This window comes from Notothenia coriiceps, unplaced genomic scaffold (genome assembly GCF_000735185.1).
Source record: "Notothenia coriiceps isolate Sejong01 unplaced genomic scaffold, NC01 NC01_scaffold00031461, whole genome shotgun sequence".
NCBI lineage: Eukaryota > Metazoa > Chordata > Actinopteri > Perciformes > Nototheniidae > Notothenia > Notothenia coriiceps.
In genome coordinates this window covers 172,065-199,743 of record NW_011364162.1, presented here as the reverse complement: position 1 = coordinate 199,743, position 27,679 = coordinate 172,065, and the positions used below count along the sequence as shown (strand labels likewise).

General features: G+C 42.0%; 1 protein-coding gene across 1 annotated transcript in view; it reads left to right on the top strand.

The window, feature by feature from the left end:
• The window catches only part of srgap2 (SLIT-ROBO Rho GTPase activating protein 2), a 55,220-nt gene extending 27,624 nt beyond the window's left edge, over positions 1-27,596 (top strand). Inside the window, exons 2-21 of the mRNA XM_010787891.1 lie at positions 3,099-3,291; positions 8,955-9,117; positions 12,753-12,836; positions 13,834-14,055; positions 14,555-14,656; positions 14,774-14,971; positions 15,059-15,143; positions 15,677-15,704; positions 15,974-16,004; positions 16,718-16,778; positions 17,389-17,466; positions 17,574-17,708; positions 17,811-17,916; positions 19,132-19,356; positions 20,996-21,075; positions 21,425-21,623; positions 22,178-22,315; positions 22,864-23,107; positions 24,354-24,464; positions 24,557-27,596. Coding sequence (XP_010786193.1) covers positions 3,099-3,291; positions 8,955-9,117; positions 12,753-12,836; positions 13,834-14,055; positions 14,555-14,656; positions 14,774-14,971; positions 15,059-15,143; positions 15,677-15,704; positions 15,974-16,004; positions 16,718-16,778; positions 17,389-17,466; positions 17,574-17,708; positions 17,811-17,916; positions 19,132-19,356; positions 20,996-21,075; positions 21,425-21,623; positions 22,178-22,315; positions 22,864-23,107; positions 24,354-24,464; positions 24,557-25,111 — 3,038 coding nt within the window. The 3' untranslated portion in view covers positions 25,112-27,596. The remainder of the gene's footprint in view (positions 1-3,098; positions 3,292-8,954; positions 9,118-12,752; positions 12,837-13,833; positions 14,056-14,554; positions 14,657-14,773; positions 14,972-15,058; positions 15,144-15,676; positions 15,705-15,973; positions 16,005-16,717; positions 16,779-17,388; positions 17,467-17,573; positions 17,709-17,810; positions 17,917-19,131; positions 19,357-20,995; positions 21,076-21,424; positions 21,624-22,177; positions 22,316-22,863; positions 23,108-24,353; positions 24,465-24,556) is intronic.
• Positions 27,597-27,679: the final 83 nt, after the last annotated feature.

The following is a 27,679-nucleotide window of genomic DNA, read 5'->3' as shown; positions in this document are numbered from 1 at the left end:
TTGAGCTATAAAAAATAAGGTTGCAGGGAAGACATGACTTCATATTGTGCTTGCCAAAATATAAATGGTTGCTTTGCCTTTTGGCAGGATCTTTATTTCCATTTATAGTTGTGTTCACTTCTGGGGATCTATCCACACATTTGTATGCAGCAACATGTCTGCACACAACAGAATTAACAGCAGGCGTTGAGAGCGAGGGTAATGTCATCGTAGTGTGGTTACACTGTCTCCATCCATCATCTCTATCCCTTTTCATCTGCCTTTTTCTGGGTCAGAGAAAACAAACGGATCAATAATGGATGATGAAGAGAGGCAGATTTTGGAGGAATTGTTTGAGAGAGATTTCTGCCATTTCATTCTCACATGTTAGCTCATAGATAGAGTCAGACATATGGAGGGTGTACATTCACACACTAAATGACATGATGCCGCCCCCGCACCTACACTGAGGGCCAAAACCTACCAACAGGTGGAAAAAATGAAAGACCTTGAAAAAAGGCCATGAGAATCAATAGAGATCCATATAACATACGATACGAGTTGTTGAATATGGCCATACATTGTTTTATATATATGTCAATACAGCGAAGAAGTAACATTACACTAAGCAAATATGCAATGGGTGGCGGATCCAGGTCTTATTTTAAAGCTTTCCCAGCTTGATCACTTTCTTTACACTGCAGATGTTGACTAGTATGGTTTGCCACCCAGAATGGAGTAACCATGGGAATGTTGGTGTACTGTGATTTTAGAGCATTAACACAGATTGTACAAGGAAATGAAAGTCCTACAGAGAGGAAGAGGTGCTTCAATGGTTCAGCCCTGTCTCCTTTTTGCAGAGTTTTGACTGTGATGTTGGGGGGACTGGTGAACAAAGTTAACGGACAATGCTCAGACAGAGCCAGACAGCCCTCAGCGCTACAGACAGTGGAGGAGGAGGAAGAGGAAGAGTAGGAGGAGGAAGGAATGAAAAAAATAGAAAGGAAAGCATCAGTAAAGTAGAATCCCAGAGATGGTTACAAGACCTGCTCTCATCTGCCTGGAAAATGTGACTGGGCTGTCTAGAGGGGGGGGAGGCTTCTCATTCCAGTTCACATCCCACTTCTTACTGGATCAGGGGATGAAGACCCTTAAAGGAGGGATGAGGCCAAAAGACCCGCATCGATCTTATTCTGACGGCATCTCTCCCCTCTTAGCTGAGAGACGGGGAGCTTGGTACAGCAAACACTCCTGTCTTGTTTGACGATAACAGCGTCTAGAAGGATAACGATTCCTTTTTAAGATCCCTCAGGGAAATTCAGTTGAACAGCCAGTATCAACAAGTTATGGTGTGGAGAGCTCAGGGCCAGCTTTGGGGTGAGCCATATATTTTATAAATGGAGCGCGCGGCCAGAACCACTCTCCATGCTAACGTGAATCTTCGGGGCCTTAGAGGGGCTTCAGGGCACAGTGCGTGGCCTCCCTGTTTTCATCATTTTACCATTAAACATCAGGGTCGCTTAAGTCATATTTCTTCTCCATTTCTCCTGTAACCCCTCAAGCTGAACCCCCATTGATAAACTCATGGTTTCTTTCTCCTCATGGATTGGAGCACGTCTTGTTTTAATTTTATACATTTGTTCTCGTGGTGTGTTTTTTTGTGCTGGGTTAATTACAAGGCCCCATTCTGAAGGTTTTTATGTCGCAGCCTTGAGAGGCGGAACACTGACTCAATTCCCATTATTGACAGCGCTTTGCAATGAGGCAATTACATACAAACACACACAAACCACGAGACAGTAACACGTGTTGTTAAAGCAAATATCCACACCAGGTCATTAGCACAGACTGGGTATTTATTTGTTACGTCTACGAGTGTTTTCGTAGTGCCATAAGGCCACAAAACTCCTCTGTTGTGGCCTTTTAATCAGAAAAGAATGAGTGAGTGGACACAGCCGCTGGCTAGTGGCACAATGTTTAGGTCTGTGTTTATGAGAGAGAGGGAGGGAGAAGTGGGGAGACAGGGGGAGGAGCGGGGTGGTCACAGACACATTTAGATATCCCACTTCTCTTTGTGGTAATGAGAAACTGCTCTCTCAGCTGTTAAACACAAAGGCAGCATCAACAGTCACTGTCAGCCGGGCGGATGGACGGATGACTGTCTGCCTGTCTATGGGTGTGTGTGTTTGAATTAGTGTGTATACTACAGCGAAGACAGGATGGAAGCCAAAACTCTCCGCTTTCTCTACAGCCAGCGTTGTAAAGGTAGGACAGCTTTGACAGATCAGCCATAATACAGTTGCACAGGCTGGCGATTTTAATGTGTGTGTGTTTTCAACTCTTAAAAGGATGCCTGTGCAGCCTACTCAGCAATGGCAGGCAGCTATGAGAGCATAGCATTAATCTGTCAGCTGTCAGCACTGATCCAGCTTATCACCATCACGATGTGACTGTGTGTGTTTGTATGCACATGTTGCTGCGGACGCTTGGTGTCCTAGTCTATAACTGCAGCGGGCAGGACTCACCAGAGGAGTTTTTTGCAGCCAGTGATTGAATAAACTTACCAAATGTATCAGCACTGAGTGCACTCTATTAATTTGAGGCCAGACTGAAAGACCAGCATGGTGGAGGGGGGAAAATAAAAAGCGATAAGCTGGGATATATGCCTCTGGAGATCTCTGTGTGGAAGAGGATAGCTGACCACAAGCACACACACAAGTTTATAAATGATGATGTACACACATGCACAGCAGTCTATCCTTTAAGGAGGGGATTGGATTTCCACCAAGACTGCAGGCTGATGTGACAGAGCTCTGCCAGGTGTTACAGTGGAGCTGGGCTTCATCCACATCAGCTGTTAAGACTTTAAATGATATCTTACACATTGTTATGGCATGTATCTTAATGATAGCACTATGTTGTCAACAGTAATGTAAGCAGCTTGATCCCCAGCTGTATGGATAATTGCATGTAGTTTTCATTTTTTTGAGAAAAGAGCCCTTTGAAAAAACAAATATCTGTGTATGCCGTCCTTAGTGCCTGAATGTGTTGATTGGGGTTGGAATAATAAGGTTAACCAAGGCGTTTAACTCATCTCTGTCTCTTTATCACCCCAACAGAGATCCGCGCCCAGCTGGTGGAGCAGCTCAAGTGTCTGGACCAGCAGTGTGAGCTGAGGGTGCAGCTGCTGCAGGACCTGCAGGACTTCTTCAGGAAGAAGGCTGAGATCGAGGTGGACTACAGCCGCAACCTGGAGAAGCTGGCCGAGCGGTTCCTCACCAAGACCCGCAGCACCAAGGACCATCTACTCAAGTAAGGGAAACTCACACACACACATACTGTAGACCCGTCCCACTGGGGAGCATGTTGTGGTTGCGAATGATTTTACTCTTAATTTCAAGAACCTTTGACCGCTCGCACCCCATTCTAGGATTCCAAGTAAGATGAAAAGATTTAAAGAAAAGACAAACAACTTATTCAGTTATTTAGTTCAAGCGCCTTTAAGGTTAGTGACTTCCTTCCTGAGAAAAGAGAAGTAGAGATGGGTAACAAAATGAAACGGATGGAGAACGGAGGCCATATTGGAAAATACCTAATTGCATCACTCTGGGATTCTCTCCACACCTAAGAAGGTCGATCTCTCTCTCTCTCTCTCTCTCTCTCTCTCTCTCTCTCTCTCTCTCCTTTCCGTTTCTCTCTCTTTCTAACTCCCTGAAAACACATTCTACAGCTCATCAGCTTTAGCAGCATGGTGTGTTCTTGTATAATTTATCTGCCGGCTTTTGGTGGGAGGGAGCGGTCTGTTTCGCCGTGGGGCAGGACTCACTGACCTGCTAGCTAATCATAAACCACACACACCAATTGGAGATAAACCATGGAGGCAGAGGATACTTTACATTTAGCTTCTTTGCATTCTCCTCTCTCTTCCGTCTTTTAGCATGTGATGTAGAAATAGCTAATACTTGAAATGTTGAGGAGGTGCAAGTAAGAAAATAGATGTGTAATCGCTACAGCAGTGTAAACAGACTGCAGTATCATTAATACTACATTGAAGCGTATACTGTGTATCACTGCTAGCTGCACCACATGTGTTGTGATTCGTACAACAGCTGTGCATTTATAGTAATAGCTTACTCTTCACATTTGTGGTTGTTGCCCTTTCAGTAGATTCCATCCACACCCTTTCCTATAAACGAGGACACACATAGCCGTAGAAAGCTCTTATAGTGTTAGTGTCCAACAGTAGGTTGTTTTCTGCTTCTGTCCCTGCAGACATTATTGTGTGTTTTATAAAATTGTATTGTATAAAAAGACAAGTCCAAGCATTTTATCCGGCATAAAACAACAATTATCATACAAATGTATTACTATTTGTCTAATGTACACAGCAATTAAAAACGTTTCATTTTGGTTGTTTGTTGCTAACAAGCCTTGATGTTAATTAATCCACCAATGAACACAAATAGAAAATCAGTAATTGTGCAGCAGCAACATTGCGAAGGCACAGCATTTGTTTCATTGCTTTTTCATTAAAATAAATTACTCGATATGTTTCCACATTTATTAAAAAGTTTTCTTTCTTCATTTAGCATTTGATTTCACTTCTCACTGTGTTATAGGTGTTTTTAGTTGCTCTTTGCGGTAGAGGAAGCACTAGCAGAGCGTTCACTGCTCATCTTCTCTCTCTCTCTGGCTTCCTGTTCACCCTGACCTCCTCTACAGCCACCTTCCCCTTTTTCCCCCGCTCTTATGTCGTTCTCATTTCTTATGCATCGTGGACTTTTCCAGAAACATTAATATCTCTGCTGGGGGCAAACCCACATGCATGCTCTCTCACGCAGGCACAGACTGAAAGGGATCGATAGGGCCTCTAAACGAAACCCAATTCCAACTGAGATACCCCCCCAACACACACACACACACACACACACACACACACACACACGCATTAACAACACACCTCTGTTTTCTGTCTCGCTGGAGTTCACTAAAGAACTGAACTCCAGCTCAGTTCAATACTGAGACAGTTGCAGAGTGTGTGTGTGTCCCTCTGTTGCTTATTGGGGGAGGGAAATGGAGTAAAATAGAAGGGATGGCAAAGGACAGAGAATAAAATGTGTTGTTGATCAGGTCAGCCAGTGTCACTGCTTTATGTCTCAACCTGGAAATATGTCATAAGGAAATAAAAAAATCAATTAATTGACTGACACGTGTTCAGTGTTAACTTTTCATTTCTCTCCTTGCTCCGTCCCACTGTCTTTTTGCATTTCCCTACATCCAACATCTGTGTATTTAAAAGTCTCCCTGCATCTGCTGCTGCTCAGTCTGAGTGCCACGCTGGAATTCCAGCTATTTTCCGGTTATGTGTGTGTGTGTAGGTTTGTGTGTCTCAATGTAGGTTTGTGTGTGCTTGAGCTGTTTCTCCATACAGCAAGGCGTTGATGCTGCTCCAAGCAATGTGGGGTGTGAGGGTTGTGTATGTGTATGTGTGTGTGTGTGTGTGTGTGTGTGTGTGTGTGTGTGTGTGTGTGTGTGTGTGTGTGTGTGTGTGTGTGTGTGTGTGTGTGTGTGTGTGTGTGTGTGTGTGTGTGTTGAGGCCTGAACGATATATCGTTATCGTATCGATATCTCGATATGAACATTCAAGAAATCAATATAAAAAAAGCAATGGTATAAACGATATATATATATATTTTTTTATATTTATTTGAATAGGGACAATGCACATTAATGAACATCAGTATAAAAACAAATGTAAATATGCCGGATTATAGCTACAAAGCTAGTTCTCATCCGTATTTCCCCCGCACTCGCCCTGCTTGTACAGCTGTGGAAGTCTCCATAAACATTTGGCCGATTGCCATTGAACGCACCACTACGGCCAGCCAACCACAAAGCTTAGTTCATGCTTGCTGTGGATTGACAGCTGAACCCAACCAATGACAAACATAGGAGGGTGGGACTTGGGAGTGACGGAGACGGACACAGCCACACACACACGAGGATACTCACAGCGGGGAAATCAGAACTGAAGAAACGAGACATGAGTGCAGAAGATAATGCGGCCGGTGGCAGTGCACAACCTAATTTAGTGCCAAAAAATAAATCCTCCTCTATTATTTGGAGGTATTTTGGGTTTAGAAAGGAGGATGTCGACCAGAGCGAGGTGTTGTGCAGGTCTTGCTTGGCGAAAATTGCGACGAAGAAAGGGAACACAACAAACATGTTTCACCACTTGAAACAACACCACCGTGTGCTGCATGATGAGTGTATGACTCTTTTGTTTTATGATGTTTTTATTTTTCTGAAAAATGCTTGGTTTTCACCGAACCCGTGGTCATATCGTATCGTATCGATATCGAGATATCTGGCATGAATATCGAGATATGACATTTTGTCCATATCGTTCAGCCCTAGTGTGTGTGTTGATCCCGTGGAGACCCCTGGTATTCCGGCTATTTGGCCAACTGCGTAGAGCATTGGTGGGGGGTTACACGGTTTAACCGTATTGTGTGTTTTTGTGTGTGTCTGTTTATGTGTGTGTGTCTGTGTGTGTGTGCCCTGAGGCTGACAGGCTGATTGGTCACATGGAGCAGCCCTCACAAGTCGCACACTGATTCAAAGCCTGTCCTTATGCTAAATATTAGGCCAGCTTCACCGTTAATACGCTGCAGCCCCTTTCAGAACCCCCGGCTACAGCGACATATTACTTCAATGTGAGTTTTGCTTTTTGATTCTTAAGATCAAATGGTTGTATGGCCACACGTGGACTGTAAAGTCCTGTTATGCATCTGTTTTGTAAATATGCTCAGTACTAATGTAGCACAGCTTTCACTCCTGCAAAGAGGAAGAAGATATGATTTTGAATGCCCCAGAAAGAGCTGATGCTAGTATTAAAAACTATGGCTCTGCAATATGGAGGAAACCAAATATCATAATATTTTCCACCAAATATCCACACCTATTTCAGGGTTGGCTAATGATATTTTTCACAATAAGATTAAAAAAAGATGTAATTAATATTGTGGATATAATGACTGAACTGAGTATGCATAGTAAAAATAAAAGTAAATGGATATAATAGAATAACTAAAACGGCCTCAAATCATGATATCAGTATACTTATGATATTTGAATTCCATTTTGATCCCTTTTAACAACTTTTATATTTTTCCAGCTCTTGCAAAAGAAAACGTTTATTTCAGATTTTCAAGTCTTTTATTTCACAACAGTCACAGAAAAACATCTCCAATAAACAGTGCTTAAAAAGACAAACATTTCAAGTCTTGTTCAACTACCAAGTGTATATACAGGTACTGCCTCGAAAGAGCAGTAATACCACATTTTTACTTAACTGTTAGATTTGCGCCAGTTGAAGAAAAAGCCCTCCAGCAGTGATGCCCTGTGCAATGCTAAGCCTTTTGATCTTGAACGAAGAAGAACATTTAGCATTTCCCTTCACTGTGAGTCCCCGGCAGCACCTGACCTGAGGATGGACTCTGTTCCCAAAATGTGATCATGTGACCTTCAGAGGGCCAGTGACATTTAAGTGTTTACCTTCTGGCAGCGGGGGGTCACAGTGAGTTACAGTGGGTGATATTTTACCTTGTTGCTGCAGTGCCATCACCATGGCAATCACTGGTGGGCCGAGGGTGACATGTCACATGGAGGTTCTTGAGTAAATAGAGGAACTGCGGCCCTGCTATTTGGGTGGAAAAAAGGTTGTGCAACTGGTGAGGACTGACAGACAGGAAAGGAGGCAGACAGCAGAGAGAAGTTGATGCAGAAATTGAGGCAAACACGCGTGTGTCCCCATGACTGTTGTTCAAAATGTGCATACGATTCAAGGAGAGTTCACTATTTGGGCTTTGTATTGTGTAGGTGCCTTTTTCCCCCTATTATTCTTGAACTCATTTGTATTATGACACGCAGTCATTTGACCATATGACCAGCGACAGCCAGTACCAGCGAATCACATCACTGTCATCATCAGGCCCTGCTTTCCCACACACACATACACACAGACAAAACCCCCACTCTATACCCCTCGGTCAAAGACTTTCTCTGTCTGTCTGACCTTGTGGATGCTTGGGTCACTTGCTCTACTTTTCCTGACCCCGTGTGTGTGTGTGTGTGTGTGTGTGTGTGTGTGTGTGTGTGTGTGTGTGTGTGTGTGTGTGTGTGTGTGTGTGTGTGTGTGTGTGTGTGTGTGTGTGTGTGTGTGTGATCTAAATGCCTCGCAGCTTTTTGCTGTCTATCCCGTTAAAGCTGCTCTTAACGGCACAAAGACCTTCTTTCATCCACTTACACTCACTCATAATCCATTTTAACCACTAGATCATCCATGGATCATCCATAGCACACACACACACACACACACACACACACACACACACACACACACACACACACACACACACACACACACACACACACAAAGAGGTTGTGTTATTGTACAAGCTGGCTGTTGACAGGGTTGCATTTGTTCAATGGCTTTATGGCCACTTGAAGCCAAGACAATGCAACACTGTTTAGCTATAAGACAGTTAGTGGAATAATTCGTCTTTAAATCTGTCTCTTTCATTTTGCTTCCTTTTCATCTTCTCTTTTTCCTTTCTGTGACAGCTGTGCTTGTGGGGGAGTCTAACCTCCTCCTGCTGAGCTTTGTACCCTGACTGAATCCTCTCTTTGGTGTGTGTGTGTGTGTGTGTGTGTGTGTGTGTGTGTGTGTGTGTGTGTGTGTGTGTGTGTGTGTGTGTGTGTGTGTGTGTGTGTGTGCGTGCGCGTGCGTGTGTGTGTGTGCGTATTTGTGTCTCTACATATTACATACCGCCGGCCTGTGTGCACATCTATCAGCATGATGAAAGGGGGGAAATTATAAGATCTTAATGTTAGTCATTTATCTAAAAAAGATGCTCGGAGTGCTTTGAATACATTTTAAGACTTCCTGTTTCTCTGTGTGTGTGTGTGTGTAGGAAGGAGCACAGCATCTTATCCCCTGTGAACTGCTGGAACCTGCTGCTGCTTCAGGTGAAGAGGGAGAGCCGCGACCACGCCACTCTGTCCGACCTCTACCTCAACAACATCATCCCCCGCTTCGCTCAGATCAGCGAGGACTCAGGACGCCTCTTTAAGAAGGTAACAAACACTCAAACACACACACACACACACGCACACACACACACACACACACACACACACACACACACACACACACACACAGTTGGACTCAAGCCCAATGTGCTGAATCCATGTCATGTTTTTTACCCTGTCCTTCTACATCTCCAGCATCTGTTTTGTCTCGTCTGATTTATTGACTGACAGAAACTCAGCTGAACCTCAGGCCAGGAGAGTTTATGTTGTCTGTGTTTCATACAGTAGCCTCATTCTTGTCTCCTCTGATCTTTGCCTGGATAGTCTGTGAGAAAGGAGATGAGGCAAGGTGATGGTGAGAAAAAAGGAGGTGAAGAGGAAGAACAGAACTAAGAGAGACCTGAGGGAAATGGACCATGGGGGGGGGGTCAACATGAGAGGGGAAGATGGAGAACAGAAAGAGGGGAGAGAGATATCTCTGGAGATCGGAGCTCACTGTGACCTTGTAGAGCAAATACTAAGGCTGAGTCTTCCCCAGGGAGACAGTTGTTCACCTCTAGGCTGAACACATTAGACCAGATTCACGGGTTAATGCCCCACACTGCAGAAATCAAGCGTGTATGTACAGTATGTGCTTTATACCCCTTATCTACTGTAGTTTTAACAGCAGGGTCTCAGAGCGAGTCTTATTTCAAATATGAAGTCCGTTTAGTGAAAATACTTAATTTTCTGGTTTTGATTTGTATGCATCCTTGTTGGTTCTGTGCGACATCTTTATAAGGTCAAGGTATTTTGGTTCATTCTCTTTTCAAAGGATCAGTGCTTAGAGCTGAAATGTAAGGATAAGCATTTCAGGCAAAAATGTATTTATTTCCTTCGAGACAGTAGGGAAACATGTGTAGAGCTGGAACGTTTTGACGCACATACAAATTAAACAAATTGCATTAAAATTGTCTTTTTGTTGAGTTTAAATTAAGTGTGTGTTATGATGCCCCCTTGCTTAAACATCTTAATTTGTAAAAGGGAAAATGTATGTTTCTTAAATAAGATTTATGACTATTTGAAAAATGTCAAAAGTACTCATTTAGGTATTATAAGTAATATTAAGGGTTCATTTTAAGGTAAGGAGGACTGTGGATGGGGTGTAAGAAAAGACTGTAATCAGTTGCAGGCCTCAAGTTCAGCAAGATTTGGATAGATAAGTATGTGTTTGTGTGAGAGGCAAAATGAAGCAGTCTGCCTGGAATGTGCTGATGTTCAACCCGGTTGTCTTTGAACTACAGTTACAGTGTGAGCGCAGGCCATGAGAAAATGCACACACAAACCTCCAGCCTCATCTAAATCACCAGAATCATTTTTTCTTGGTCGAGTCACAGGCATTGATTTCTATTTGTATTTCATTGTGCTTGTTCTTTGGCACGGAGGTTGCCTTCATCATGTCTGGGTCATAAACAGGCTGCACACATACACACAGAGAATGCTCTGATGGCTAATTAAGTGGATAATTAGTTCATTTATAACATTTCCAGTCAGTGGCATGAATACCAGTAGTGCCAGAGGCCATGACACGCACAGCACACACAACTCACGGAGGCGAACCCCTCCACCCGCGGTAGAGAAGTCATCACGTTCATCTCTGCCTGTGTGGAAAGAAGTGCAGAATGATCCTTTTAACGCAGCGGGAGTGTTTAAGAGATCTCGTCACTGAAGGCGAGGAAGCATTAATGAGTCAAACTGTATTAACGAGTACACAGGAACACAGACATCAGCGGCTAACGGAGCGTGCTAGCTGCTAGCTTCTGTCGCCATTCATGCCGAGACAGCCAGACAACCACAGGCAAGACGAGAATTTGGAAGGTCAAGATCCACGGTTGATAGATAGGAGGGCTCATTGCTTTTTGACAGTCTGTAGTCTGGCTGTTTGTCAGCTATGATCCTCCCACAGAACTCTTTAAAGAAGTGGGCGGGACAACCTCCGTTATCCTGTTACCTCTTTCCTCTGCTGACCAACCCTAACATCTCATCCCTGCTGCTTTACCCTTCTGTTCCTCACATCCTGCTGTTCCTGCATTCTGTAATCCTCACAAATGTATATAATAATATAATATAAATTACGTTTTATTTGTATCCATAATCCTGCCTCTATATATAAATGCACTTGCATATACTTATTACAGTATTCAATATCCAATCAACGGATGCACTACTTTGAAATAAAATCTCGTGCATTTTTCTAACCTTCTTTAATTGACATCACGTATTTAATAGAGCAGTTTGGAAGATGGCCTTCAAACAATGTTCTTTAAACAATTATTATTAGAACGCTTCTTCATTTCCGTTTTTTTCTTTTTCACATACATGTTCTTCTCCCTCCACTTTCCTACATTTTGCCAACCATATTTCATGAGACTCTTTTCACCTTTCAACCCTTCCCTTCTTCTTTACCGGCTCACCTCTGAACTCCCATTACACCGCCCTCCAGTGCCCTCTTCCAAGAGAAGACAGATGCTCAACATACACTAGAGAAATCTCTTCTTGCTTTCATTCAGCATTCCTCTAAACCTTTTTTTGGTGCATATTCTTCACTATCTTCCCCTTTTTTACCCCCTGCTCTCTTACCTGTCTGCTTTCAAGTTAAAGCAACTACAAACAACTCTCCTTTTGTGTTTTTGTTATGTTTGTTAAGATATGTTTTTGTTTAATCATATCTTGAAAATTGAACTTTGTAAGATTAATAACTGTAACTTGACAATTGTAAAACAAAGATGTGAAACTACATCTTATAATGTGTTGCATGAATAAAAACACACAGAATTGGTTTTGGTTACTGCCATTCTCATAATCTATTAAACGACAAAGGATGGCTCTTATTTTTTCTCCCATGCTCTATCACTGTAATTCTTTTAGCCTTTTTTCTCTCTTTGCTGATCCCGGCCTAGTATCAGCCATATAAAGGAAATATATTGTACAAAAATTAAGCTTTCTAAGGGAAAACGTATTCTGGTTTCTTTTCATTTGCTTGCGTACTACTCATGACTTAACTTAGCCTGTTAAAATGTCGGAATAATCAATATTTAAATATGATTTCATAAACAGTTATAACGTCTGTGCAGTCATTTTAAGTCAATTCTGTTTCAGTATTTGTGTGTGCAGATAAGTTTCTATTTTTACTAGTGTTTGCGTCATTGTAAAACCAAGTGTGAATATGTACGCTTGTGTAAGTGTATGTAGTCTTCTGATCCGTGGGCCGCTGGGAAGTCATCAGTCACTAGTGGCTCCCGGCAGTTATGTCTGGAGAATGGTAGTGCCTGAATTACTCCCTGTCCTCCTTGTTTTGTCTGGTTTTTTAAAATCTTTTGCAACTTCGTCATCTTGCCCTCTGTCTTTGGCTCCGTCCTCTTTTTGCCTTCTCTGTCTGGGACCTTTTCTCCTCCCTGCCAATGTGTAAAGATCAGTATCTTCCTCCTTAGAGTCCACATCCATCAAGTCCATTACGGCCTTGCTCATCTATCTGGACTAGAGACTCCTCCACTCTCATTTAGCCAGAAAATCTAGTCTTGATTGATGATGCGGCAGTTGTTCGACCACATGACTGAGCGGGAGGGATGTCATTAGTTGGCAGAGAGATGGCCGGGTAGAAGCAGATATTTTATTCTGTCTTTTTCTCTCTGTCCTTTCAGAGCAAAGAGGTCGGCGTACAGCTGCAAGAGGACCTGATGAAAGTTCTTAATGAGCTTTACACGGTAAGAAAAATCACTGACTTTGCAATCATAATATGTAGATTTGTATTCATGTTTTGTAGTATCTTGCAACTCAATGGGGAGAGTGTTGCAGTTGTAGTGTTAGGGTTAGCAGTCTTTTACTTACAGGGATGTTTAAAGTTGTTTTAAAGGTATAACATAAGCTTACAGCAATAAACTCAAAGACTACACAAACTTTAGACACGATGTGGAGAAAAAGCAGACAATTTGGCTACATCTTATAAAGATTTAGGATTTCTGGCTACACCAGCGACTTGGCCAGCAGAGAGCTGTTGTTTGTTTTGTCCACCACTTTAGTCAGGATTTAAATATCTCATAAAAAACGACTTGATGAATGTTTATGAGAGGATGAAGCCAAATTACGTGGATTCCCTGACTTTATCTTTAGCTGCACCACTAGTTCTACCAAACAATAGCACACAGAAGGAAGCACGCGTCTACACATTGACGTAAAATATCTATTTTGAATTTTTTACGTTTTCAGTTGGTGCGGTCATTTGGTTTATGAGCTAACACCATTCCTGTTAGTCTCAGCTGTGGTCTGTGTTTTGGGCAAATTAACGATAAGGTTTACGTAATGTTAGCATTCAAATTGGGGATTTATTTTGTTCTTAAAATGTAAATCAGGTGCCAAAAAGCTACAAAACAGACTAATTGAGATTGTTTAAAATAAATAAGTGCCCCACCTCTGCAGAGGTAAGGGCTTTGCCAAGTTTATACAATTAAATCAGTGAAGTTTCTATCTCAGTTAATTAGAAAATCAAGAATTTTGAAGAATGACAATTGATTAGCCTTGAATGTTTATGTATTTTATCTGTTAGATATTATCAATGTTTCTTTTATAAACTAGCCCTAACTAACATCATGACTGTTCGTTGTTTTGGTCTTCACACGCTGTCAGGGGCTTCATAGCTTCTGCTCACATATATCAACAATACTGTCAAAAGTACTGTGTGTGTGTGTGTGTGTGTGTGTGTGTGTGTGTGTGTGTGTGTGACAGTGCTGTGACCTGGGCTACCATGCCAGCCTGCACCGAGCCATGAGGACGTACCTGTCTGCAGAACAGAACGTAGAGACGTCCAAACACTCCGGCATGGAGACACTGGAGGGGGCTGCAGAGAGTCTGGAGGCCAACGGGGACAAACAGAAACTGATGGAGACCTACAACAACGTCTTCTGCCCCCCCGCTCGCTTCGACTTCCAGTCCCACATGGGAGACACGGTAAAGCTGTAGTCATTGAATCACTATTAGGAGGGTCTTCTCTTTAGGGATAAATACTTCTGATTGAAGACCTAAGAGACAATTCACCCCAAAATCAAAAATACATGTTTTTCCTTTCATCTGTATTGCTATGTATCAATACAAAAAATGTTGTTGCGAGTTGCAAGATATCAGCCATTGAGATGTCTGCCTTTATATTTTTATAATGGGACAAATACTATTAATGTTAAGTAAATTAAAATAAATTCGAAAAACTCAACAGCAATGTCCCTCTACAGAAATCATGACCTAGGTGCGAAAAATAATCAGTGCAGTCTCATGAAAGAACTCTCTGCATCCGCCAATCGCATCACCAAGCTGACAGAAATGTGCTTTTATAATCTATAACATGTATTTTAGATTTGGGGCTGCACAGTGAAAATATTGTTTTTGTTATGCTGTCATCTCAAGTTGTTTGCCATCTTTCTTTAATCTGTGTTCTTTATGTTTGTGTGTGTAGAGGGGAGTGGTGTGTGCCCAGCAGCCTCTGGAAAGCGAGCTGCTCCAGAGGTGTCAGCAGCTGCAGTCCCGCCTCTCCACACTCAAGATTGAGAATGAAGAGGTCAGACATCTTCCTGCTTAATATTAATATTTCATCTTTCCCCCCTTAGCAGCTGTCGTGTGTGTTAATCACAGCCTTCACTTTCTATCTCTTCTTCTCTTCCTTACCAAACATTAGGTGAAGAAAACCATGGAGGCTACTCTGTCCACCATCCAAGACATGGTGACAGTGGAGGACTACGATGTCTCCGAGTGCTTCCACCACAGCAACAGCATGGAGTCGGTCAAATCCACCTTCAGCGAATCATATCTCAGCAAGCCCAGTCTGGCCAAGCGACGGGCCAATCAGCAGGAGACGGAGCAGTTTTACTTCACGGTCAGTGCTAGTTGTGTCCATCCTGGATATGTCTGTTATATGTGATGAGCATAACCTAAAACCCCAGTGTGTGTGTGTGTGTTGTAGAAGCTGAAGGAGTTTCTGGAAGGCAGGAGCCTGATCACCAAGCTGGAGGCCAAGCATGACCTCATCGACAAAACCATGGGAGAGAGTGAGTGGGACTGTCCTTCATAGCTTTTAAGACATTGTCCATGTGTCCTGTGTGAGTGTGTGTCCTGGGAGGCCCCCCCAGTATGAGGAGATGGATTCAGGGAAAGGCTTGGTGCCCTGAGGCGGAATAGGAAGCAGATCAGAGAGATGAGTGGTCTAATGTGACACGTCAGGCCTCATGCAGGAAAGCAGAGAGGGTTTAATTTATTTAATAATCACAAGTAATGTGTGTGTGAGGTAAAGGTCACAGTGACAGTGACCATATGGGGAAGCAGCTGTGGTCTTAAGTATAAGGGGGGGACCTCTGGGCATTTCCACAACCTTACAGGATAACCTCTTCTAAACTGTGTGTGTGTGTGTGTGTGTGTGTGTGTGTGTGTGTGTGTGTGTGTGTGTGTGTGTGTGTGTGTGTGTGTGTGTGTCCTCAGTCGGGAAGTTTGTTTTCTGTCCATCAGAAGCTGTTTCCTTGTGTGTCCTGCTTCTACTATAACTATTTTTCTCTCTTTCTCCCTCCCCCTCTTCCTGTCTCTTTAGGTCAGAAGAGTGACTGTTGCCTTGCCAGGTAGGTGTGGTAAAGACAGGAAATATGCACACACACACACACACACATATATATATATATATACACACACACACGCATATACCGTAACAGCATTTAAGCTAGATTTCTTGGCAGCCAGGGGTATTATTTCCCCTGTCACTCTTTAAGGATATTTTCAACACATGTGCACATGTGTCTGTGTATACAAATACAGCGTTAGCAGGGTATAAATAGACTGTCTTCCGGAGACATAATGACAGAGTGACACTTCTTTCTCCCCCTCTGTGTAGCGGACGGAGAAACTCGGCGCTACGGAAGCAGGTAATTAATTATCTGTCATAACTGTGCGTCTTTGTTTTTGAGCGACTGTCAGGCTCTCAGTTAGAGACGCTGTAACTTTGTTATTAACTCACGCCACATGTTTCTCACAGTGTCCTCTGCCCTCAGCAGGAACGGGCATCTAGATGTTGACAATACTTTGAGTATTATTCCAAACCTCAGATATTATAACTCAATATATATACATTTTTCACTGCAGTTGGTGAACTGTTGTGCATTTTGAAACCACACATCGAGCGATCAAAAGCAACTGCTCCATTGGGGAATCTCTTGTTTGTGGCTCCCTCTTGTGGGTAGCTTGTTTTTTTGGCCCCTCATCTCTTACTTAACAGACAAATCAATGATTGTGTATTTCACATAAAAGTCTGTTTTTTAAAAGATATTAAAACCACACAGAGATTCCCGTAACAATAGGAACATAAATCGGCCAAAACACCTTCCATAGCCTTACCTCCCGGAGATCTCAGTAAACCCCAAACAAACAAAGGTAAAAGGAAAAAGCTCTGTCTCCTAGCAACAGCTGGGTAATGTGCCAACCCTCCTTCCCCTAATCACACACATAAACGTGTGCACCGATGCATGTGCATGTGCAGACGTGTGTGCGGAAATCCTCCTGACAAGATGTCTACTGTTGTATGTCCACACCGGCCCCCTGTGTTCCTCTTTGGGGAGTAACTCCTCTCCTCCTGTTGCAGGAGTCTGGGGAAGTCATTCCTCTGATGGTGGAGAGCTGCATCCGCTTCATCAGTCGCCATGGTGAGTGAAACTCTCCAGTGAAGTGATAGGTTTAGCATCAGCTTCTTTATGAGCACTGATTGGTCGCATTGAAAAATGAAGTGTGATTGGATCTGGATCAAATTAATGTGGGAACCTTTTCAAACTCTGGCAATAGATCAAATGTGTACTTGCAAATCTTCAAATAATATAACCAAAGGTATTTATATAATACTGGATACATATAAGACTAGATGGGTTGTTTACCTTCACCTTCCTTTTTTACAAAAAGAAATATGGCCAGTTCTCAGCAGATATCCTACAGTAAAGATATGAAAGGCCAAAGAGCTCGATATACTAATAAATTTAAAAAAAGCAATTGTAATCACACTTTTTCTTTGTTTGTTTGTTTCCCCCTGGTTTCCCCCTGTATTGTTTTTCTTGTATTTTTTTGCTTTTTAATGGATTGGTTGTTTTTTTGGATCATTTTGTGTTTCTTGTTGTCATTATTTATATCATTTTTTAGATGGGATGTCCGTTTTATAAGTCTGTGGCTTTTTGACCGACCCTGTCATGTTTTTTTGTTATGTTCTGAATTTAATGCAATCCTATGTGTGTGAAATGAATATAAAATATTTTCATGTCTACGTAGGTCTGCAGCATGAGGGCATCTTCAGAGTGTCGGGCTCTCAGGTGGAAGTCAATGACATCAAGAATGCATTTGAGAGAGGTAAGACTATCATCCATTAGGACACCTGAGCGTTTAACAACAAACAGTGCTTTTATTATCTTTTCTCCCCCACTTCCTGCTCCCTCTGTCTTCTTGTCCGGATATAGGTGAGGACCCGCTGGCAGGCGACCAGAATGACCACGACATGGACTCCATCGCTGGCGTCCTAAAGCTCTACTTCAGAGGACTGGACCATGCCCTCTTCCCCAAGGAAGTCTTCCATGACATCATATCCTGTGTCTGTAAGTCTCTCCTCCTCTTCTCTGTGTGTGTGTGTGAGTGTGTGTTTATGTGCTTGATTGTGTGAGTAATCTCCTGGGTGTTGTGGTTGTGTTCTTTTCCAGCGATGGAGAGCCTCCAGGAGCGAGCAATCCACGTTAAGAAAGTTCTGAAATCTCTGCCGAACAAAACCCTCATCATCATGAGATACCTGTTCGCCTTCCTCAACCAGTGAGTAGCAGGACACACACACACACACACACACACACACACACACACACACACACACACACACACACGCACGCACAGAAAACAAGCTTTGGCTTCCTTATTAAATGGATACTTTAGAAGCTATTGTTTATATTCACGGGATCTATAGCCATTTTGTATATAAAAATGTCAGAATATTCATCACATTACCATACACAGACATTCATTAGTTTCATAAACAACTACAAAAGACCTTCATTTCGCTTTCTTGCACAAACATCTAAACATCCTTTTTACCTTTTTGGGTAAAGTAAAGACCCTGATAAAATGTTCTGAGTGCAAAAAATTGTTCTGCTATTCATTACTGAAGGAATTTCCCTCAAGTGTATTTGTATATCCCAATACCACATTGCAGTCTCAATGGGCTCACAAAAGCCACAAACCCAGGCTCTCTAAAAGGACGGAAAACAACTTGTCCTTGCGAAAAAGCATCGGCCAATTAAAACAAAGACATTCTGGTCTGACATTCGTGGATTCAATAGGAGCTATGGAAGGGCTTGTGTCATAGTTAATATGTTCAAATGACTTCTGGGTAGTTTATTTCCTTTCAGACTGTTCTAATTACCTGATTTTCTTTCATTTTGTTTTTTTGAAAGGTGCTATATATATAAAAATTGTATTGTAGTAATTAGTAGATTTTAAACCAAAAGTAGTACTTTGTTTGATGCAGAATGTTTGGAATGTTTGCCAAACAAACAAACAAACAAACAAACAAACGGAGACATACATTCCACACTATCAAATCCATCTTTGAAAAACAACAACGAAGCCTTTCAGTGGTAGGGAGGCAGCAGAGGGAGTGAAAGACAAAAAGAAAATTGATGTGGGAGATTTGAAATTTGAGACTCCTGAGTAAACCAAGCAGAGACAGAAGGGGAGCTTCTTCTTTTCCACAAGTGATTTACAGTCCCCACAATGCTCCTGCTTCTTCTCATACACTGAAACACACACATCATCAGAGCCTCAAAATGAAGTGATATGTTGAAGCAGGCTGAGGTACTGTTTACTGTTTGAACTTGTGCAATTCAACATGTTCACAGCTTACGCACAAGTAGGGGGCAGATGCAGGCTATAGATGACATGTCATGGTTGTTTGTGTGCATAGTGGGGTTTGTATATAGTATATGTTAAAGAAATAAAGGTGAGGTAATGACTCTTTCCCCCCTTTCCTCCCAGCCTGTCTCAGTACAGCGATGAAAACATGATGGACCCCTACAACCTGGCCATCTGCTTCGGCCCCACCCTGATGTCCGTCCCCGAGGGCAACGACCAGGTCTCCTGCCAAGCTCACGTCAACGAGCTCATCAAAACTATCATCATCCACCACGACACCATCTTCCCCGGGCCACAGGAAGTGCAGGGCGCCATCTACATCGTCCCTGGAGCTGGAGATGACTTCTGGTGAGGACAGGAAGTTGAATAGCTAAGACTTTAAGGACTTCAGGGAGTGTCCTTCGAGTGTTGTCTAACTACAGGGGGGTTGGAGATGATGAGGCGAGGAAAACAGTATATTAATTTAAAACAGATTATGGTAAAAACTAAAAGGGTAGAAGAAGGTGTGTCTAGTTTAAAAACTGAAATAGATAACCTAAAGCTGGGATTAACATACAGCATACATAAAAACATCGATAATAATGAATTTGGAAATTCAGTAGTTTAACAGCAACAGGGTAAGATTGAAAAACAGGACAGCACAGATTCACAGAGATTAATAACATTTGGATAAAATCATTAAAATTATAAATAACTTTTAAATAAGAAATGAATTAAAATGAACATATATACATATTTTGTCATGTAGATGAGTAGATGAATAGAGGCAACATTAAAGCTAGTCAAAAACTAAATTCATCAAATGTAGAAAACAATTCAAACAGTTTGTATTGTAGAAATGTAGAAATATGTTCTGAGGCAAATCGAAAATATACATTTAAAAGGTTAAAATGAAAAAAGGGAGGGGGGCAGGTGGTTGATTTAGGGACTGTCGTAGAGTGATGGAGGGGCTCAGCTTGTCTGCTCCACTTAGGGCTAGGGGGGGCCCCGGGGATCAGCTTACCCTCCATCACACAGCATGCTTAGGAGCGCCTGACCACACACACACACACACACACACACACACACACACACACACACACACACACACACACACACCACAATGCATACGAGGGTCAATTTGACACTAATGACTAGCCTCTGCACCAGTTATCATGATCGCTGCCAGTCAGTGCGGTGGCTCAGGCTGTTAGTCATGCTGGGGGAGCAGCTCTCAGTCTGTACTGTAGAGAGTGGAGACAGGAACACACTGTAACACTGGCAGGGCTTCATTGCACCATAGCTAGCATTTACTCCCTGTGATCAATACTGTACTTCTAGGACATTTAGGCCAGTTAGAGAAGGTCCACATTGACAAATGTAAAGGACATATAGTGGGTGTTTAATTTGTTGATTTCAGACTCAATATTGATTAATTAAAGCAGAATTTGTCAACATTCAAGCCAACAAGATAAATTAATAAAGCAAGTACAGTTATTCTAATTGCACTCATCATGGTTTACAGGTATCTTTACAACAATAAAATGTATCCACAACCACATTTATCTTTCCACATTGATAACTCTAAATCCATGGCAGTGTGACTATATATAGAATTACAATTTACAGAAAATATTACAAAGCATATACCGGTATATATTCACATATATTGGAAAACTTTATTTTTGTATGTTAAGTCAGCTTTCTGTGGGAGAATGAAGAGTGCCTTTAGCCTTAGACTCAGGACCTCAGTAAAATCCTGTCTTTGACCTTATTCAAAATCCAAACAGAGAAAGAAGGCACATTTTAAATAAATAATGTTTTTCAGGGAGTGTAGAGGTTTGCGACCTGGCTATAATCTGGACACTAAGCAGTGGTGTGGTGCATGCCGTATGATGTTATGTGATTATAAAGAGGAGTATGAGGTCAGACTGTGAGTCATCAACAGATGTTGTCCATCCGAGACTTCTGTATTTTCTAACTTGTCTGCTGTCTGTGTCCTCCTCAGTGATAGTCCACACTGTGAGCCCCCCCTTGTGGAAGAGCCTGCGCCTGAGACCGTCTCTGTCAGCCGCAACAGCGAGGATGGTGCGTGTAACACACACACACACACACAGGAATACGTGCAATACATGTAGTTTATTTACTGTGTACATAATGTTACTTTTGCACCAGTTTATGAAATCTCATCCTGCTTTGCTTACCAGTTATGGCTCTAACCGTTTAAACCAGCTCACATCTTTCTCCCAGTAACTTGTTTATTATTCTGCTTTGTAACTTTTAACATTTGTGCGGTCACTAAATACAGCTGTACTAATCTGCTATGCACTAATCTGGCTCCCCTTCTCGTCCACCTCTCTTTTCCTCTCTTCATTCGTTGCTGCCTCCTGCTTCTCTGTCCACGCCCTGTGTCTGTCCACCCCTCTCTGAATCTCAGGCTCCTTGGCCGTTTCAGAGTCGGACGCCTTCGAAGCCATCGCTCGGTTTGACTACTCCGGCCGGACTAGTCGGGAGCTGTCGTTCAAGAAGGGCGCATCTCTGCTTCTCTACCAGCGGGCCTCTGACGACTGGTGGGAGGGGCGACATAACGGCGTGGTGGGCCTGGTGCCGCATCAGTACATCGTGGTGCAAGACACGTAAGATTTCTTTCAGATTTCTTTCAGATTTCTTTCTTTTTTTTCCGATTTTTTTTTCACTTATATGGCTAAAGGGTTTTAAAAAGGACGGGCTTTTTGTGAATGTAACAAAAAGTAATTACAAGTGTTTGATGGTAATATTTATTATATTCAGAATCAGAATCAGAATACCTTTATTCGTCCTACAGAGGGGACATTTGCATTTGTTACAGCAAGAAAAGAGCAAAAGACATCTTAATATTACCCAAGAAGCATGTATTAAAAATATTAAAGATACCAAATTAAAAGGAAAATTACACAATTTACAAAATACACACTTCTGTCAACGTTCATGGTTACCAAACGTAGAGGGAGTAAGTAAAAAGTAATCTAGATTAGCTTTTTAGACAACAATTGATTGATTAATACACAGGATAACAAATATGCCTTTTCACTTTGGGTTACCGCTTCCTTCATTTAAATTAAAACAAGTAACAAAAGAGTTTATAAGAATCAGTGTTCATTATTCATTTGGATACGAGTCATAAGTAAGTGATTATAAACTATTGTTTCAGGCCTGACGGGGGCAGGGGAAGTCCAAAGCCTGATATGGACAGCAAGGAGCTGCTGGAGGAGAGAGTTTCCACCAGAGTCAGCGCTGCCTCTCCTACTGGAGCTCATGTGGCCGACATCTACCTGGCCAACCTCAACAAGTGAGTCTCAGACTGTTCATAAATCATATGGAAGTAAGAACCATGAGATCTCTTATTTACCGGAGCTGTAGACCACCGAAAACCACCAAACTCTATAACTCCTCACCCTTCAGTAAAGGGAACTGAGAACTTCCACACTATGTGCATTGTGCAATCTAAATACCATGACGATCTTTACAAAACACTCTGTGCTATATAACTATTCTATAATAATGTGCAATTACGTATCTGCCACTACGTTTTTTTGCACCTCTCAATATTGCTCGTCACTGTGAAGTTTTTTACATGAATTATTTGACCGTCTATGTTACTTTAGTTATTTAATTGCTCTTTTTACTACACTGTTAGTGTTCAGTTTTATTATTATGCTGCTTTGTTTATTGTATCTTTGTAACTCTGGCACAACAATTTCCTTCGGGATAATTAAAGACCTGTATTATCTCTTATCTTAGATGACTAATGATTAAAGATTTTTGCTGTAGTTTTTGGACTTTCCACAGTGAGCATCGTAAATACAAAAATAGAACTAAAATATTTGTCTCATTCAGGTTGAGGAAACGTCCGGAGTCCGGCAGCATCCGTCGATCGTTCCGCGGCTCAGAGAGCGAAAGTCCAGGAAGTCCAGTAAGTCCAGGACCCAGCGGAGGGGGAGGGGGAGGGGGAGGAGGAGGGGTGAGAACCGCTTCCCTCCCTGTCGGTGGGGCTCTGGTGAAAGAGAGCGGAGACAAACGACCTGTCAGCGCTCACAGCATCCTCAACTCAGTCACTCGCCACTCCTCTCTCAAGACCAAGGTACTTTTCCAGCTTTCCTTCAACACATTAAAGAAACACTTCATCCTAGAATGACTAATTGTATATCAATTACTCGCCCCGTGTGTTACTTTGAATTCTTAAAAAAAAGAACTTTGTTTTCCTCTCATGTCTTCACTGTAAACAAAGAATCTAAAAATGGTGAAAACCTTGATGAATTAAAGTAAATGGGTGTCGACTTTTAACAACAACAAAACTATATCAAAAACATCAGTTTAAAAAGAATCAACTTGTGCAGTATAACTCGATCTCATTTATCTATCTATATGCTCACTTCTTGCTAAAAACCATTCTGCTTAAACTTAATTATTTAGTGCACCTTTGTATGCATGAAACTGTTTATATTACTATTTAAGTTTCAAGCGGTAAGATTTATAAAAATAAAAAAAACTAGTGTCAGGCCAGGTTTATCAAACCCTTATACCCCCTATATTTTTGACCATTGTATTTTTAGATGTGAACCGAGGAAGAAGACATTATACAGCCATTTCAAAACCTATTGTATAATCCCTTTCTGTCCACTGTCTGCGTGTCCTACTTTCCATATTGACACGTCTGTGCAGTAAAAAAGAGTGTGGACCTGCTAAACAAACCTATGCTGATGCTATGACTCCTATTACAATATGCCTTTTGAACGTTCATGACATAAACAGCAGAGACCAAACCAACAGCACCCCCCTGTGTGAAAAGCGACTCATTACATCGAAGCGTTTATTGAATAATGTTTTGATATTTTCCATTGAGTCAATCACTTGTAAACCATAAGTGTTATTCGAATGTAATTGTTAGAGTGACTTCCTTTCAATTTCTTTGTATATTAAAAAGTTTGACCTGAGTGAAAGAGATTCAGCAAAACTCCAGCATGTATTGGATATTTACAGATCTGTTGTTGAATCAGAATACCTTTATTAGTCCCATAGAGGGGACATTTATATTACAGCAGAAAAAGAGCCACAGACAGCTTAATGTTAAATAATATTACATGCATTAAAAAGTATCAAAGTTTCAAAATGTCTTTAAAATCTTGGAGTGCCGCAAGATCATTAGTAGAGAGCATAGGACTGATTAAATGACACCTGGATTAAAAATTAGATGATTTTTGATCAAGTTGTTTTTTGTTTTATCAATTAATTTCTTTGTCCCTTTAAGAACTCAAGGGAATGTCATTGTAGTGAATGTACTTTTTAACTTTGGCCAGCATTTAATTATGGACATTATGAACATTTAGGTGGAGAGTCCACAGCTACGCAAGACATCTTCAGCAGGCCGCTCCAAAAGCTTCAGCAACCACAGACCGCTGGACCCTGAGGTGTTCTCCCAGGTGGAGCACAGCTCACAGGTACCGCTTCAGATCACCTTCATCCACAACTGCCACTTTGGGTGTTTGAATGCACAAGATAATAAGTATTTTCCTCTCTCTCTCTCTCTCAGGACATTGAGGCTACGATGACCTCTGCGCTGAGTGAGCTCAGTAAATTGGAGAGGCAGAGCACATCGAAACACACACACACCCCGGACGTGGTGCTGGACACACTGGAGCAGCTGAAAGGTGTGTGTGGAGGAGGAGGAGGGGGAGGAGCCTCGGAGCCCTCCAGTCCTCTCCACTCCCGTCTGCTACGGGACAGCGAGGGGGCTTCCTCACATTCACACCCGCTCCAGCGCAGCGCCTCCTCGGCCAGCGACGTGCCCTCCTCCTTCCGCCCGGCCAAGAGCCAGCCGCGGAGCCCCCTGCCCTCCACCACCTCCCCCTCTCTCTCCTCTTCCTCCCTCTCCTCATCTGTACCTTCCTTCAGAGAGCTGCGCCCCCCAGCAACGAGGCCCAAGCCGGTGGTGTTCCCAAAGAATGGGAGCGGCAGTCCAGCCATGGGTTCCCCGACCTCCACTGTGCCCCCTACTCCTCCTCCTCCACTTACAAGCCACTCGCTCCCTCACACCCCTCCTCCTCCACCCTCACCCCAGTCTAATGACAAATCCTGCCCGGTTTAGGACTTCCCAATCTGACCCACGATAATGATTCTCACAAACTCTTAGATTTCTTACAGCTCTTCTACAAGCAGATGCAGAAAGCACTTCATTTGATTTACACAAGACCTAACCCACTACTCATGTGTAGCATTCACTTCCTGGTGTCCAGGCGACTTTCTAAGACGCCTTGTTCCCTTTGGATGTCAAGAGTTTTTTCAGCCCTTTCCTGGCAGCTCTGCTTATTGCAGTTCAACTATCAGAGGGTGTTAATACGAGAGAACAAAAAGACACTTCTGTTTCTTTTGCCATCGCAGAGATCCCAGGCATTACTCGATTTAAAACATTAGGGGAACAGGACTCAGGACGGACACCTACAGATTACATACACTAGTTTGTGATGTTTGAAAATTGTGTTTGAGTGGGCGTGCAGGAGTGTTACTTGCCTTTACACACAGATCAAGTGAGGAACAAAAAGCACTGTTTGATTTTTGTATAGTAGACATTTTTTTCTTTTCATTTTATTGACCCATGACTAACGGACTGGAAGGGAACGTTTGATTCCGGAGAATAGACTGTGAAATGCTAAGCTCTCGCTCTGTGTAGAAATCAAACACACTGACCTGCTGCTTCAGGAGTGGAAGACTGGAGATGAAGGTGGTCTTTTGAGATGATGAAAGGAAAGAAAACTGGGCCAAATATCAGTGTAAGTCATGTGATCCAGGGCTTTATTTGATCTCTTCCTCAAGTGTTTGATATGTTGGTGATTTTTATTTTTTATTTTGTATTACTGTTCAGTACTCGTCACAACAGGAGCAGTGATCTCCAAAGCCTAACATGGCCACTAGTAATTCTAAATACACATATAGCAATACAGATGATAAAAGCTGGTAGTTTGAGGCATTACGCTGCTTCTCTCCTGCAGCTCTATTATGTGTGTAGGGGACCACTGAAACACAGCATTTTTATAGATAATGTTGGACTGTACACATACACACACATTCCCTCCAAATGTGTGTGTGTTGGTGTTTTGTGGCAGCTAAAAAAACCTTTCAGGTTTTCCTTGCATGCTGGGGCCATAGAGGGCAGCCACTATGGCGAGCTGGCAGCTTATATATCTATACCAGTACCAGCCACGGGACGACTTCAAACAAACACAGCTTGCTCCTTTAACTATATACTTAACAGTAAAAAGGGTTATATTATTCTAATGGTGTGTATGTATGTTTTAATTAATCTTGATGATAACTGGAAGCATGGAGCTGAGGATCCTCTTGAGTGTGTTTTGAGATAGAAGCACAACCAACCACCTCATCCAATGGGCTCTTAAGCAAAAATGTTTTGTTATTACTTTTTGTTCCCAGTTGTTAATTAATGCTCAGAATCTGTAATGAAAAAAAAAATGTTGAACTGTGTATCTGTCTGGGTGTGTGCCTGTGTGAGCATGCGTGGATGTGTATTAGTATGTATGCACCTCATCCCCCACCCCTTGCCTCACACATTAAATACGGATGCCTCCCAACAGCATCTGTTTGAAAATGCCTCTCCCATATTATGGAGTACAAGCAGCCTTAGTCCTTAAAAAATAATCACTATGTACATGTGTTTAGAGAAAAATATGTTGTCTTGCCTGGAGGAATCAGGACAAGAACATCAGAATCCAAGAATTAAATCTTTTTTTTAAATAAATATATTATCTGCTCAATTGTACCCTTTGCCAAATTAGATCTGATGATGAATTAAAGAATACATGAATACTTTTGTAAACACTGACTTGGACAAATGGCTAAACATAAGACCTGTTTTTGAAACAGTATTGAGCTCATTTTACAGAGGCTTCCACATATTCCCCTCTATCACGCCCATTCCCCCTCTACCAGGTAATGAATTATACTTGTTAAGGTTTATTTTTTATATCTGTTTACTGTTCGTGTAATACCTGGTGTATTTGTGTTGCTCTTACCTCATCAGAACAACTGGAGGGACTGTGACTGTGTGTTTGCCCTACCAGCACACACACTCTCACACATACAGATATGCATGGTTGGTTGGTTTGTTTTGTCCTGGCTGTGCCGTTACGGGGAGCTGGGACCCTCTTCGATCTTAAATCAATCTTGGTGCACTTGAACAACTTGGCTTGCGTGTGGACTAACTGTGTGGGGATGATTTGTCAGAATTGAATATTGTTAAATATGCATTTTTGTGTTCATTTGAAAACAGCAGAACTAAAAAAATGACTGTAATGTCAAATCTATTTATAGTTGTCTCTGTATTACTGGAGAATCCTGTGTTCAGATGTACTTTGTATATACAATGTTGTACATTACAGAGGTACACTCTTTTTTGGTACAATATTGTACAGTAATAGCAATAGTAGTTTAATCAAATAGGCCTTATATAATTCTATGTGTAGTTCTTGTAGTAGATCTGTTTTTTAATAAACATTGCTTGCTATAAAGAGCTTTGAATTATTTGATGTCTGTAACAATAAAGAACCTATGACACGTTTCATTTCAGAAAATCTTCCATTAAAAACATTAATAAAGTAGCTGAACTTGGTGGAATTCCCCTCTAACGAACAAACAGTCACAT